Raw genomic sequence first — 12,528 nt, 5'->3', positions numbered from 1 at the left:
AGCGAGTTCACGTCTTAATATTTCAAATATTACCAAATGCAATTGTAATACTTTTATTCCAAATGTATAATTCAGCAGATAATTTAATGAAAATAACTTGCACATGCGTATAAGCCAATAATGAAGGTCTGAGAGAAAAAAAAATAAGACGTTATTTACCAAAATTAATCAAAACTGTCATACATCATGAGCAGTAGTAGGATCAAGCATGAAGAAACGTCTTACATTCTTAACTTAAAACAGTTTTCAAGTACAGTCTTCTAAATGTTTTTTAAACAGTTAATTGCAATTTACCATATTACGGGATACCATTTATTACTGTTGGTATGTTCTCAATGGCATTGTTAATTTTGTAAATTTTTAAAATTTAAATATGGCACCATAACCTTTACAACTTTAAGCAGATGCATTTGCTAGTATCTAAGCCAATTGCAAATACATGTAAATTTGTTACCGAGGCTCTTCTTGTTTCATCATCTGTTAATGCATGTACATCCTAATTGGACATTTTTGTTTTATTAAAATATCCTTTCTTTATGATTGACCTCCTTTATAATTTGTACACGTAAACCATGTTTCTCACTTTTATTGGTGCTCCTGTTGTATCATTTTACAAGATATATATGTGAAGCATTTTGTATTTAAACAAATGTTGATTAATTATACCTCTTCTCCGAGAAGGTTCTTAAAATTGCGAGCCATTTTCTTCTCTGGCAGCCATTGGTTACCATTGTCGAGAACAGGATAAGTCTCGTACTTGCCTGAAATGTTTCTAGCAATAAATTAATATGGCATCGGATATCTAACTTTCATGTAATTCTTTACAGATATAATAATGAATACAACATTTTGTTATATATTAATTTTAGGACACACAACAGTGTTGATTGTTCATGCAAGCCTATTCGCCCACATCTCCTGACGAAAACTCTAAACAGGGTAGACTCCTCAATGGAAAAAAAATAAAATATTGATCATCGTAGTCTCTGGGTTTGATTGAATAATGCATAATTATGGAATATGCCCCTTTTGTAGGCAACTTGCCCTTTCCAGTACCCCTCATGAACGAGCTCAATCGATCCGGCCCTGCAACATTTTCATTTTTGTCGTTTTTGACTCTCTTTAGGAATTATATTTCTTCAACACTAAAAGTATTGGAATGGATAGCCAAGAAGGTACAGGAAAAAAAACACTGAGAAGAAAAGCGGGCAATTCTTTTAATGTTTCTTTTCTTTAAAGATCAGAAACTTTACAATATTTTTTTCATTTTATTGAATTGGTTGTGTTTGTATTTCAAAAACATGACAGCAAAGATCAAAAAGTTTTACATGAAGGGCAAACATGATACTGAAGAATGTTTATAAATGCTCGACCTTGAAGAACAATGAAAAAAAAGAACAAATTCAAAACAGTAGAAGTAATTTAAAACTAAATGAGCGTTGCAAGAGTATATTATCTCTAACAAAAAGTCATTAAAATCTTACCTGTCAACAGAATGTGTACCTTTTCCTTCACAAAAGGTAGGTCTGTGTCAGGAGATACAGATTTTATGAATAACTCTACCAGTTCACTGAAGCCTTCTAGTCGACTTTTGTGAGTATTCATCAAATACCCTTTAAAGTAAGACACCAAAGATCTATTGTGATTTTTACAAACAATATCATTACAACAATTCTATCAATGTTGTAAGAACACAAAGAAAACCAAATACATCATAAAGTACATAAAACCATTACTTACTTATTTAATATACTTATGCTATTTAATGCTTTCACTATTCTAGTCGTAATCTTAAACAACGTTATCATATTTTGCCAAACATCATTTTCATAGAGTATGATTTAAAAATAAACAACATTATCTATTTCATAACTATAAATATATAATGATTATATTTATAGTTCTCATTTTCATTCACTGTGACCAACAAACAAGGCGATAAAATATGTATAAACTTACCAACGAACGCCCAAGGTGACGTTGCCATCAACATGCAGTAATTTGCTCTCTTCCACAATGCTCGGTCTACAGCATTTTGTCTTGCACTTTTCTTGAACTCATCAAGATACTCGTGATTTAATTTGATTATTTCCAAAACCACTTCGTTCCCTTCTAGATTAAAAGAATTAAAAATAGAAATGATAATTTATATAAACAAACAAAAAATCACAAAGACAAAAACACCAAAGCATACAATATCAAGATATTTTTAAACGCACAAACAGACCAGTATTGTGTAAACCAGTAAACCCATTGGTAATTTTATCATTATAACAGGAAGAGTGTAGAAAGATCAAATAATTCTTGTATTACATATACATGTATTTTATATACAATCTTTAATAGAAATTGGTTTAGATTTCCTAACAACTCTGTACATGTAACTTGAACATCGATATAAACATAGGTTTCATAGATTCTCTCATGACACTCTTCACTTATATTATTTTTCCCCAAATGGACTATGTCAGAACCATTTTTTTTTTCTAAATACTGTACCTATACTCAGAATTATTCAGTTTTGTTTTTAATAATGTATCATATGAATAAACTATCTAAGCTTACAATATTTTTTTTATATTTATCAATCTTGACACATATCTTATGACTTTTATAAACTTACCTTTAACATCAAACATCTTCTTATCAGCAATAGCTACACGTGCGCTACTGTTACTATGAAACCGCACAGCTTGACATAACATTGCACGAATCAATTGCACCACGTTAACTTCATTATCGACAAGTTTGATAATCTGTGTAAGACAAATTCTTCTTTCTTTTTTGTTTTTGTTCTTATTTTTCTCTCTTTGCGCACTCATTTCCATATATCCATCTTCGTCATCATCGTCATCATAGTTCATGTCATCATCGTCATCTTCATCGTAGTATTCAGTTTGTTCTTCACTGAACGGGATGTCTTTTTCTAATTGCTAGAAAAACAAATAAAACATTTTATACATTATACAGTACCGATTGTAACATCGGCGAGAAAAAATCTATTGATTTTAACGTTATATAATGACTGCAAATATCTGACAACTTAGGACTTTGTTAGGGGGGCGTATATTGCACCTTCATGATCTCATATGAACTGCCTAAATGAAACCGGATCTGCTATTTTAACCTCATTACAAGTATCATTGCTCCCGAGGGATTCCAAACTTTTTACGTTTAGCATATACCTTTTTCTAGATAGTTGATAAAATTTACTGACACATTTGCATAAATTTGAAAACTGATTGTCATTCGAATGCAACCCATTACAATAAACATGAATATAGATTAACACTGTGTATCTGTACAATAATTTTAAATATTTATAAAAATGACATATTCGAAGAAATGATATACTAACAAACAATTATAAATTCGTGTTTAATTTTTGACCGATTTAAGGGCCTTTGTCCTACGTAAAATATATGTACATGATGATAGTTTAACCTCAGTTGGCTCCAATTACAGATCTCTCGAAATAAATTCCCAGGCCCTCCGAGTTCGAACGAACGTAGGTTGACTAGTAATCTACGGGTAAATACTGACCATGAATTTTAATTCAATTATAAAAAATAACATCCTATATAATTTTGTCCCTTTATTTACTTAACAGAATGACATCAGACGTGAGTACCCAAAACTGTTATTATTAATTTTGTATGAATTCGTCAACCTGTTTAAGTATTTCCGATTCCATATCTTTATATATATATATATCAAGATAAGCTTGAACATTTCGTCATTTTTTTGTCTTTCATACTTTCTTTCACATGTTCTATAACACTCTTTAGAACCTCTTTTTCTTTTTGCAAAAATTTCCATCATAAGAAGATGTTATGATACAAATATGATAGACAATTAGAGCTTTGATTATCCTGGTATATTTTAATAAATTTTCATTCCAATGTTTGTTAAGTTAGTATGATTGAAAAATAAGAGGCAAAAAGACAAGCTTAAACATTTAATAAATAAAGAAAATAACTATTTGTACCTCAGTGTTAGTAGGCTCTCCGTCTATTACTATAACAGTGACGTCCGACTGAGTTGATGATACATTTCTTTCTGCTAATGTGTTTGCTGTAATATAAAAACCATTTGTTTGAATTATGTTTTCTAACCTATAGTGCGATATGTTTTCGATTGTTTTCAATCAGTAGGGATATTCTTCTCTGTCCAAATTCAGAACTCCGGAAGGAATTACAACAATTTTGAAAATTCATATAAGCATTGAAACTTTTCGATTATAAAATATGTTAAAGCTAGGATTCAAAACCGAATAACGGGAAACTACCAAAGTCAAATCTTAAGTACGTGTACGATACAAGTTTATTTCAAACTTAGATACGAACATGTAAAAAGCACATGTACTATTACTATTACTATATGAGGTGCATAATTATCTGAAGCTTGTAATATATGTTTAACGATTTATTACCCTTCCAGATTTTTCCGCCTTTTTGATTGGATATTGATCACCCGAAAGAAATTGACATAACCGAGCAAAACGGGTAATATAAACACTAAATTTTCCCGTTAGGTACCCAACGTTGTACACAACATGCGCTGAGGTGATGCGCGTAAGGTTCGATTTTACGCGGTGTAAATTCAGATTTAAAAGCACTTTTTAACTGTCAAATGATAAATATTTACCAAAGTAGAGTAATGATACATATTACCATCAGTATCGAAAACAAATATAACCTTGTGAAAGCTTGATATTAATTACAAAAAAGTGCGTTCAATAGACTACTCCTTTTCTCTTGTTTACATTCGTTAGGTACGGGAAAAATACTTCATGTATTTATGTGACGTCATGTTGTGACGAAGAGGTACCCTAAAGGGAATCTTATTTCGACGTTTCATTTGAAACAGCAATGATATCACCCTAACGGCTTGGGTGATATAAAATCTTAGCAGGCAATATATCCACATATATCACTCCAAAACCATAATCATAATTTTATTACCATTCCTCTGCCAAGTTTAGACGATTTTTTGAAAAATCATTGCTGTTTCAAATGAAACGTGGAAATAAGATTCCCTTTAAATAACATATAATGTTGTGATATGTCGAAAATTGTAAAATATATCACCTTTGCAATACTCTATAATTACAAGATTTAATATTATACTCACTTTTGAGCTTCACATATGAATCCATTACTGCACACTTGATCTCTTCAATCCAGTTGTCAGGTGCTATCCCACTGTTAGCATCAATTTCTGTCATGTTATGTCCACAGTTCAACCATGTATTTACAAATGCCATGAGACTAGGTACAGAAGTGATGCCCGGATATGCGGACTTAGTAAGTTTATTATGAATCTGAAAATGTCAGCGCAATTATGAATATTTTTAGTTCATTACTACGGTTATGATTTATTTATTAAGCCCTAAACATGTGGCGTTATCTCAAAGGTGGTCATATGTCTTGTATAAAAATATATGCTTTTGTGTGTGAACAAAAGGGACAAATCATACAGCTTGTTAAAACGTATTCTCTAATACTGCAACAATATTAAAACAACTTGTCGTGTGAGAAATGATATTCATAATTTTAATTATTTCATCATCGATCTAATAAGAGCGCTGAATTACGCCTATTTTGTTCTCATTACAACTATTTTCAGACTATTTGGAGCGAATTGGTTGTAAATCCTTCTTTATGTCGTGTAAGCTAAAATCGTTTTCGCATCAGGCCCTTCAATTCTTAAACCCACGATAGGATCCTTACGTTTTAAAGACAGAAAGTTTCAAGTAAAGATGCTACATGGAAGATATACACCTATCTAAAATCTTACCTTAGCTATGACTTGTAGGGTATATTCGGTCATATTTTCGACATCATAACTTTCTTCAGATGACGTAGTTTGCTCTTCTGATTTACTTGTACGACATTCTAATTCTTCCTGTACTTCGTCACGATCATAATCACCTGAAGAATATGTAGTTTCTACTTCACCATCACAAACGTTTCCCTCTAGATGTTCAGATATTGTAGAAATAACATTCGAGTCGTTTACCCAGCTGTGTACAACACTTAACGCAGATTTATATTTCTTCGTCTGATCAAGATTCTAAAGAACATATAGAGCACTGACATGTCAAAACAACAACTGTAACACATAATTCAGATGAAAATAGCTCAGAAGAATAAGTTGTTCAACATAACATAGTTCAATGGCTTCGACTTTAAACTATTAACATTTCGTTTCAACGGAGACAATCAATTTTAGCTGCAAAGCAGTAAAAGGTGTTTACATTGATATCAAAGTGAATACAAGTTGTTATTCTTGTAGAATACCTGATTACAATAATTTGACATCACTTGCATATTAAGTTCAGTTTAAATGTATTATATACAGTATTCATAGATCCCTATTCTGTCCAATGCTAATTATCAGATTAGTGGATACAAAAGGAATATCACGACAACATATTTGTTAACAAAAGAGCACATGTTAATGTTTGTGTTATTCAAATGAAAGGTCAGAGAAGGGATCTATCAACTGACATTACTAGTATATGTATTTGGTTCCACTTATATTCGATAGAATTTACGTGTCTAATCACTTAATGCCTTCATAAATTAGCTGGTTTTGGTAAGATATCGTTTAACTACCTTCTGAAGCCCGGTTTTTTGCTCTGCCCATATTTCCATTGCTTTATCTATCTTTTCAGAGTGCTTAAGTTCTATTTTAGATTCCAGATCTTGTAAACCAGAGGCAGGATCGAACAGAGGGATGTCAACATTACCGCTGGTTTCTTGGAGGCAGAGTCGTTCCAATTCTTTCGCAAAATTGCATACAGGCTTCTGTTGCAGTTTTGTTTTCTCTGTTTCTGTAATTTTATATATACATGTATAAAAAAACTTAAAATAGCCTGATAGTTTAAGGTTAAGGGAGGATAAGTGTTATGTTTGTTACACTGATATTGTTCGAATCATTTGATTGTTTTCAAAAATAATAACTACATGTAGTCAAAATATAAGATGCTTAAGAGCGCATTATCAAATGCATATACTTTCACTTGGGAAGAAAGGTAGGATGTGATGGGATCTGATAGAAATTATCGTCCGTAAACAATACTTGAATTATATACTAGACTTAACTTTATTTTCCACTTAAAAAAAAACAATCATATCGGGAATATATCAGATACTCATTCAACCATCAATAAATGGCTTCGTATCAAAATATCTAAAAAATATCTAAAATATATTAGAAAGTCTAGTCATGTGCCGTATTCTATGAGTATATTCTAAAGAGTTAAGATATGACCAATAAAAGCATAGATACTTAACATTTTCAATTGTGTATGTAATCAATGACTTTTCGTTTGTTGGTATTACTATTGATAAAGAAAAAAGTGACAGGAGATATATTCTGGAGGAAAAAATATGTGAAGATCTCAGCCTGCACAAAGTTAAAGTCATAGAAATCACACTAGCAACCGGAAACAGGCAAATGATGTTACGTAACGAGTCCTACCTGACATGCTGACAACATTAACCAAACTGTTAATAATTCCGTTAATTTCATTTAACGGAGTGTCTTTATACAAGGGTGAAGCAGCCCGTCGTAACCATTCTGATAAAAATGCCAACCAGAATTGCTTTAATGATTCTGAAAATGGAATGATAACTCGTATAAAGATAAACAATATAATATATAATGACAATAAATTGATCTATGATTGTTTACGTCCATTATACACAAAAATAGAGAAGAACTGAATTCTTAAAGAACCTAAAGTATCTGTTTTTAGGAGACAATAGATAAGATTACATAAGAAATACGCAATTTTCACCAATTCTTTACATGTTTGAATCTCGACACCAACTTTCATATAAGCTGTACATGTGGATAGTCATCAATAAAATTTCCTACCATAATTTTGACATACATACATACAAATATTTAATACCCAAGTAAAGCAAAGAACTTGTCATCGACAAAGAAGGATTTTGTATTTAATAATATACAACTGCACAAAAATCATGCATTCGTAACATATACTAAAGCATTTAATAATTTACAAAATCCATAAGAATGCCTCAATGATAGAATACATAATACGGCTAATATGCATTTAGCCAATATGAACATGAAATTATTTCGAATCGAATTCATTTTTACCAGCCAATGGCAGCAGATTCATTGCTTCAAGCTACTTGACTTCTTTGTAAATTGCACAATTATTTTGTACGTTTAATATCATATTATCACGGATATAAAATGGCCTTCCGGTCGGTTGTAAATTTGCCAAATTTATTTGGCGCTTATGGTCTTTACAGAAACTTGTAACGCACATGAAAATTCCTAGTTTTATACAATTCTAGATAGAGTCACAACTTGTGTGAGGTCATCGCAACAGGCACGTTTGAAAGTCGTATGCTATAAATCTTTATAATTGAAATCTTATGTACATTTACCTTTATCAGGGAATACTTCTTTCTGTTTCTCTACCGGCAGTGCCACGATGTATCCAATAAGAGTATGGAGATTTGGTATGATATCTTTTGTTCTACCAGCAGGAGAAGCTACAAATTCTTTGACGACTGCCGTCACATCAGATACCTTGTCAAAGTCTTCTAAACATGCTGTGAAAATAGAGACGCTTTAATATCAAGCAAAAGGTGGATTTAATAAAACAAAAGTTATCCAACAAACTTAACTTACCTTCTTTTCTGAAAATGTTTTGCATAAAGAGATGTATCGTATTCTGAATGCTTGTTAATTTTATGATTCACTCCACGTATAATTTTTCGTTTTCAGATGATAGTAATAAAGAAGAGTTCTAGGTAATATATCACCTCGATGCCTTTACCACGTGAATTTCGACAGAACCGTGAAGATTTTTTTATACTTTTGTTTTAATATTTTATTAAATTTAATGGATTAAATTGAAGAGTTCGCTGACAATATCTGCTTATTCAAATATGCAGTTTAACTTGATGTCAAAAATGCTGAAATTTCAACCTACCCCCTTGAAAGAGAGCAAGTCGATTATGTCTTTATGAAAGAAATTTGATAGTCTTTTGAGCGAATGACACATTAAAAAAATTATAGATTTAAACAGGGTCTTTAAAATAGACACTCTTTCTTTTTGATAGACCCTGGTTCAAAGATAAAACCTATACAAATATGAGAAAAAACATAATATCGTTTTCGAACATATTTTTCTGTTTACGTACATTTGTAATTTGTGTAAAACAACATAGGCATTCTATGTTACAACTCTCTGGAAAGGCGTATGGCGCAGACAACATAATTGAACCATTTTTAAATTCTATAAAAAGTTATTTAATTAGACATAGCTTCATACACGTTAAGAAGTTATAGAAGAAAATAAAACCTGATCAGACCGTCTTTTGTATTTCTTTTCTGGCCATCGTGAGTATGAAATATCAGGTAAATCGTGGATGAAATAATTGTTTCATAGATTCGAAATGAGTAAAGTATCACCAGGAGACCTACCTACACATGTTCTTAATACAGCAAAGAGTAATTTTAGTTGATGTTCACCAATTGACTGGTCTGACAGTTGACCGATCATAGACCCAAGTACCATAAACATCACGTCAAGTTGCTTAAAATGATATCCTAGAGGATCTAGTGTACAAAATGAGCCAAGTGCCGGTTTCAATATCACCTGTAATAATAATAGTTGTTTTAATAAATTATATTTATAATAATACAATTATAATGCAAAATGGTGAAAGATACAAGTTGCAAGTTCGTGGTTTCATTTCATAAAAAACTTAGTGAACATGTTGACAAATGTACATACTTATAAACTGTTTTCAAGAAAAGTGATTTAAAGGTAAGTATTCACTTTCTGATTCAGGTAATACCAAACAAAATCTATTTTATGAAGTGGAATATTGCAAGCTTTACTTCTTGATATTAAATCACTCAAAACACTTTTACAATAATTTCACCTTTATCCTGTTCCAATGTGACGCTGTGACGTACAGAGGAAGCCAGGCGTTGATTGGCTCCCTGCTTGACCCAACAGTTGTTACACCAAGAGAGCTCTCATCAAATTCGAATCCACCATGTGCTTTTAAGTGGGAACTAACATTGATCTTATACTCAAGAGCGTCTAGCATGGCGTTACGGCTTACTAATGTCCCACTGATAACTTGAAGTCGTATCTGTAACATAAACACACACATTTTATATCAAAGAAAGAAAAATAACGAGAGAAACAATGGTTAGGACGATCGGAATTATTCTAAAAACCAACTTTAAAGCATCTAAAGTACACGTACAACGCTCTAGATTTTAAAAAAATTGTAATTTACAACAATCTCAGGAGTTAATTAGCAAATTGACGTGTTAATGAATTGGTTGCAATAAAAAGGAAATAAAAGTATTTGAGTGCGGCATATATCTGCATAAAGTATTGTGGAGAATGATTCACGCTATCGATGCAAAGTGTTGCACAAGCATCCATTCAATTTTACTACATAACAATGCCTTTAACATGAACTATTACAAACTTTATCTCAAGAACATTGTCATTAAAGAGGTTTCAAGAAAACCAATAAATATTTTAGGGCTCTCAACTCATATACACAATATGTTTTGACCATGTGACTTCATCAGCCATCAAAACCTATTAAATACAGTAAATACTATAAATATCAATTTAACAAAACTAAGATATACATCTCCTTTTTATAATCTTCATATGTGATATATATTTTTTAAATTAGATTAAAACTAAACTAATCATTCAAAGAAGATGGGTTTACCAATGTTGGTTCATCAAGAACAAGTTCGCTTCTCATTACTGCTAAGCTAAAGCCAATCGCATCCTCTACTTCATCTCCTAACAGAATATCTTGTACAGAATTCTGGGACATTACACAAAAATAGAAATCATTTGCATCCTGGGATATATTTCTGATTTCCTCCTGATTAACAACGAGTTGATTTAAATGTTTCTGGGCGTTTGCAGCGTGCTGCATGTTTTTAGATGCCCGTTTGTCCATGATTCGCTGTCGTCTGCCTTTGTTGAACTAAAAAATAAATAAATAAATAAATAATAAAATTATGAATGAATAAATAATAAACAATATATATATATATATATATATATATATATATATATATATATATATATATATATATATATATATATATATATATATATATATATATATATATATATTATATGTTATTTTAGTTTTTGAGTGATATATGTGGATATATTACCTGTCAAGATTTTATATCACCCGAGCCGTTAGGCGAGGGTGATATTTTATCTTGACAGGTAATATATCCACATATATCACTCAAAAACCAAAATAATAATTTTATTACCCTTCCTCTGTCGAGTTAAGACGATTTTAAAATAAATCATTGCTACTTCAAATGAAACGTCGAAATAAGATTCCCTTTAGGGTACCCATTCACCACAACATGACGTCACATATACATGACGTAGTTTCTTTCGAACCTAACAAATGTAAACAAGAGAAAAGGAGTAGTCTGTTGAACGCGCTTTTTTGGAATTAATATCAAGCTTTCACAAGGTCATATTTGTTTTCAATACTGATGAGAATATGTATCATTACTCTATTTTGGTAAATATTTATCATTTGACAGTTAAAAAGTGCTTGTAAATCGGAATTTACATCGCGTAAAATCAAACCGTACGCGCATCGCCATAGCGCATGTTTTTTACAACTTGGGGTATCCAACGGGGAAATTTAGTGTGTATATTACCCGTCTGGCTCGGTAATATCAATTTCTTTCTGGTGATCAATATCCAATCAAAAAGGCGGAAAAAATCTGGAAGGGTAATAAATATATATATATATATATATATATATATATATATATATATATATATATATATATATATATATATATATATATATATATATATATATATATATATATATATATATATATATATATATACACACATATATAAATGAGACATTCAATTTAATTTAAGAAACGAGAGGTGCTTTTCAGAACATGACTGATTTTATCTTATTATATAATAAATAAAATAGCACTATCAATACGATGAAGTCCTGATTAAAAGGAGTGTAAAATAGAGTGAAATGTTGCTACACTGACGAATGTTCAATACACCACTGTAAAAAGTTGTCAGCTCGGTCTGATTGAGCATGTTAATGGTTGGTAACGGTTAATACAAGTAAACATTCAAGCCCCTTAGCAACCGCTGTATCATCTCACATACAAAACGAGAAATTTAGTTTTTTTAAGTTAACTCGGATAGGAAATTTTAACACAATAAATTGATATGTGGATATAGAACTGGACATTTATATACATGTATTACTAGTAGAATAGCATTAAATATGTTTTTACCACAGCCTGGTATCTCATATCGTGAGCTCTTGCTAACAGTGATATAGAATCTGTGCCACTCCTCATATATTCTGCCAACATCTTTTGTACTTGATCCAACTGGTGAACAATTGATGAACAATTTATATAAACCATATTACATTATATAATTTCACATTTTGTGACAAGGATTGA

At 31.1% G+C, this 12,528-nt stretch overlaps 1 protein-coding gene across 1 annotated transcript in view; it reads right to left on the bottom strand.

Moving 5' to 3' along the window:
• Nucleotides 1–12,528, bottom strand: part of LOC132757794 (uncharacterized) — a 29,905-nt gene that overhangs the window by 2,094 nt on the left and 15,283 nt on the right. Inside the window, exons 11-24 of the mRNA XM_060749182.1 lie at nt 12,355–12,453; nt 10,761–11,027; nt 9,942–10,157; nt 9,478–9,652; nt 8,433–8,600; nt 7,489–7,623; nt 6,621–6,838; nt 5,800–6,075; nt 5,134–5,323; nt 3,989–4,074; nt 2,624–2,933; nt 1,960–2,112; nt 1,485–1,613; nt 667–761 (exon numbers count right to left, since the gene is read on the bottom strand). Coding sequence (XP_060605165.1) covers nt 667–761; nt 1,485–1,613; nt 1,960–2,112; nt 2,624–2,933; nt 3,989–4,074; nt 5,134–5,323; nt 5,800–6,075; nt 6,621–6,838; nt 7,489–7,623; nt 8,433–8,600; nt 9,478–9,652; nt 9,942–10,157; nt 10,761–11,027; nt 12,355–12,453 — 2,517 coding nt within the window. The remainder of the gene's footprint in view (nt 1–666; nt 762–1,484; nt 1,614–1,959; nt 2,113–2,623; nt 2,934–3,988; nt 4,075–5,133; nt 5,324–5,799; nt 6,076–6,620; nt 6,839–7,488; nt 7,624–8,432; nt 8,601–9,477; nt 9,653–9,941; nt 10,158–10,760; nt 11,028–12,354; nt 12,454–12,528) is intronic.

This window comes from Ruditapes philippinarum, unplaced genomic scaffold, assembly GCF_026571515.1.
Source record: "Ruditapes philippinarum isolate M1 unplaced genomic scaffold, ASM2657151v2 ctg1097_1_1_1_1, whole genome shotgun sequence".
NCBI lineage: Eukaryota > Metazoa > Mollusca > Bivalvia > Venerida > Veneridae > Ruditapes > Ruditapes philippinarum.
The sequence above is the reverse complement of the archived record's forward strand: the minus strand, read 5'-3'. Positions and strand labels throughout refer to the sequence as shown.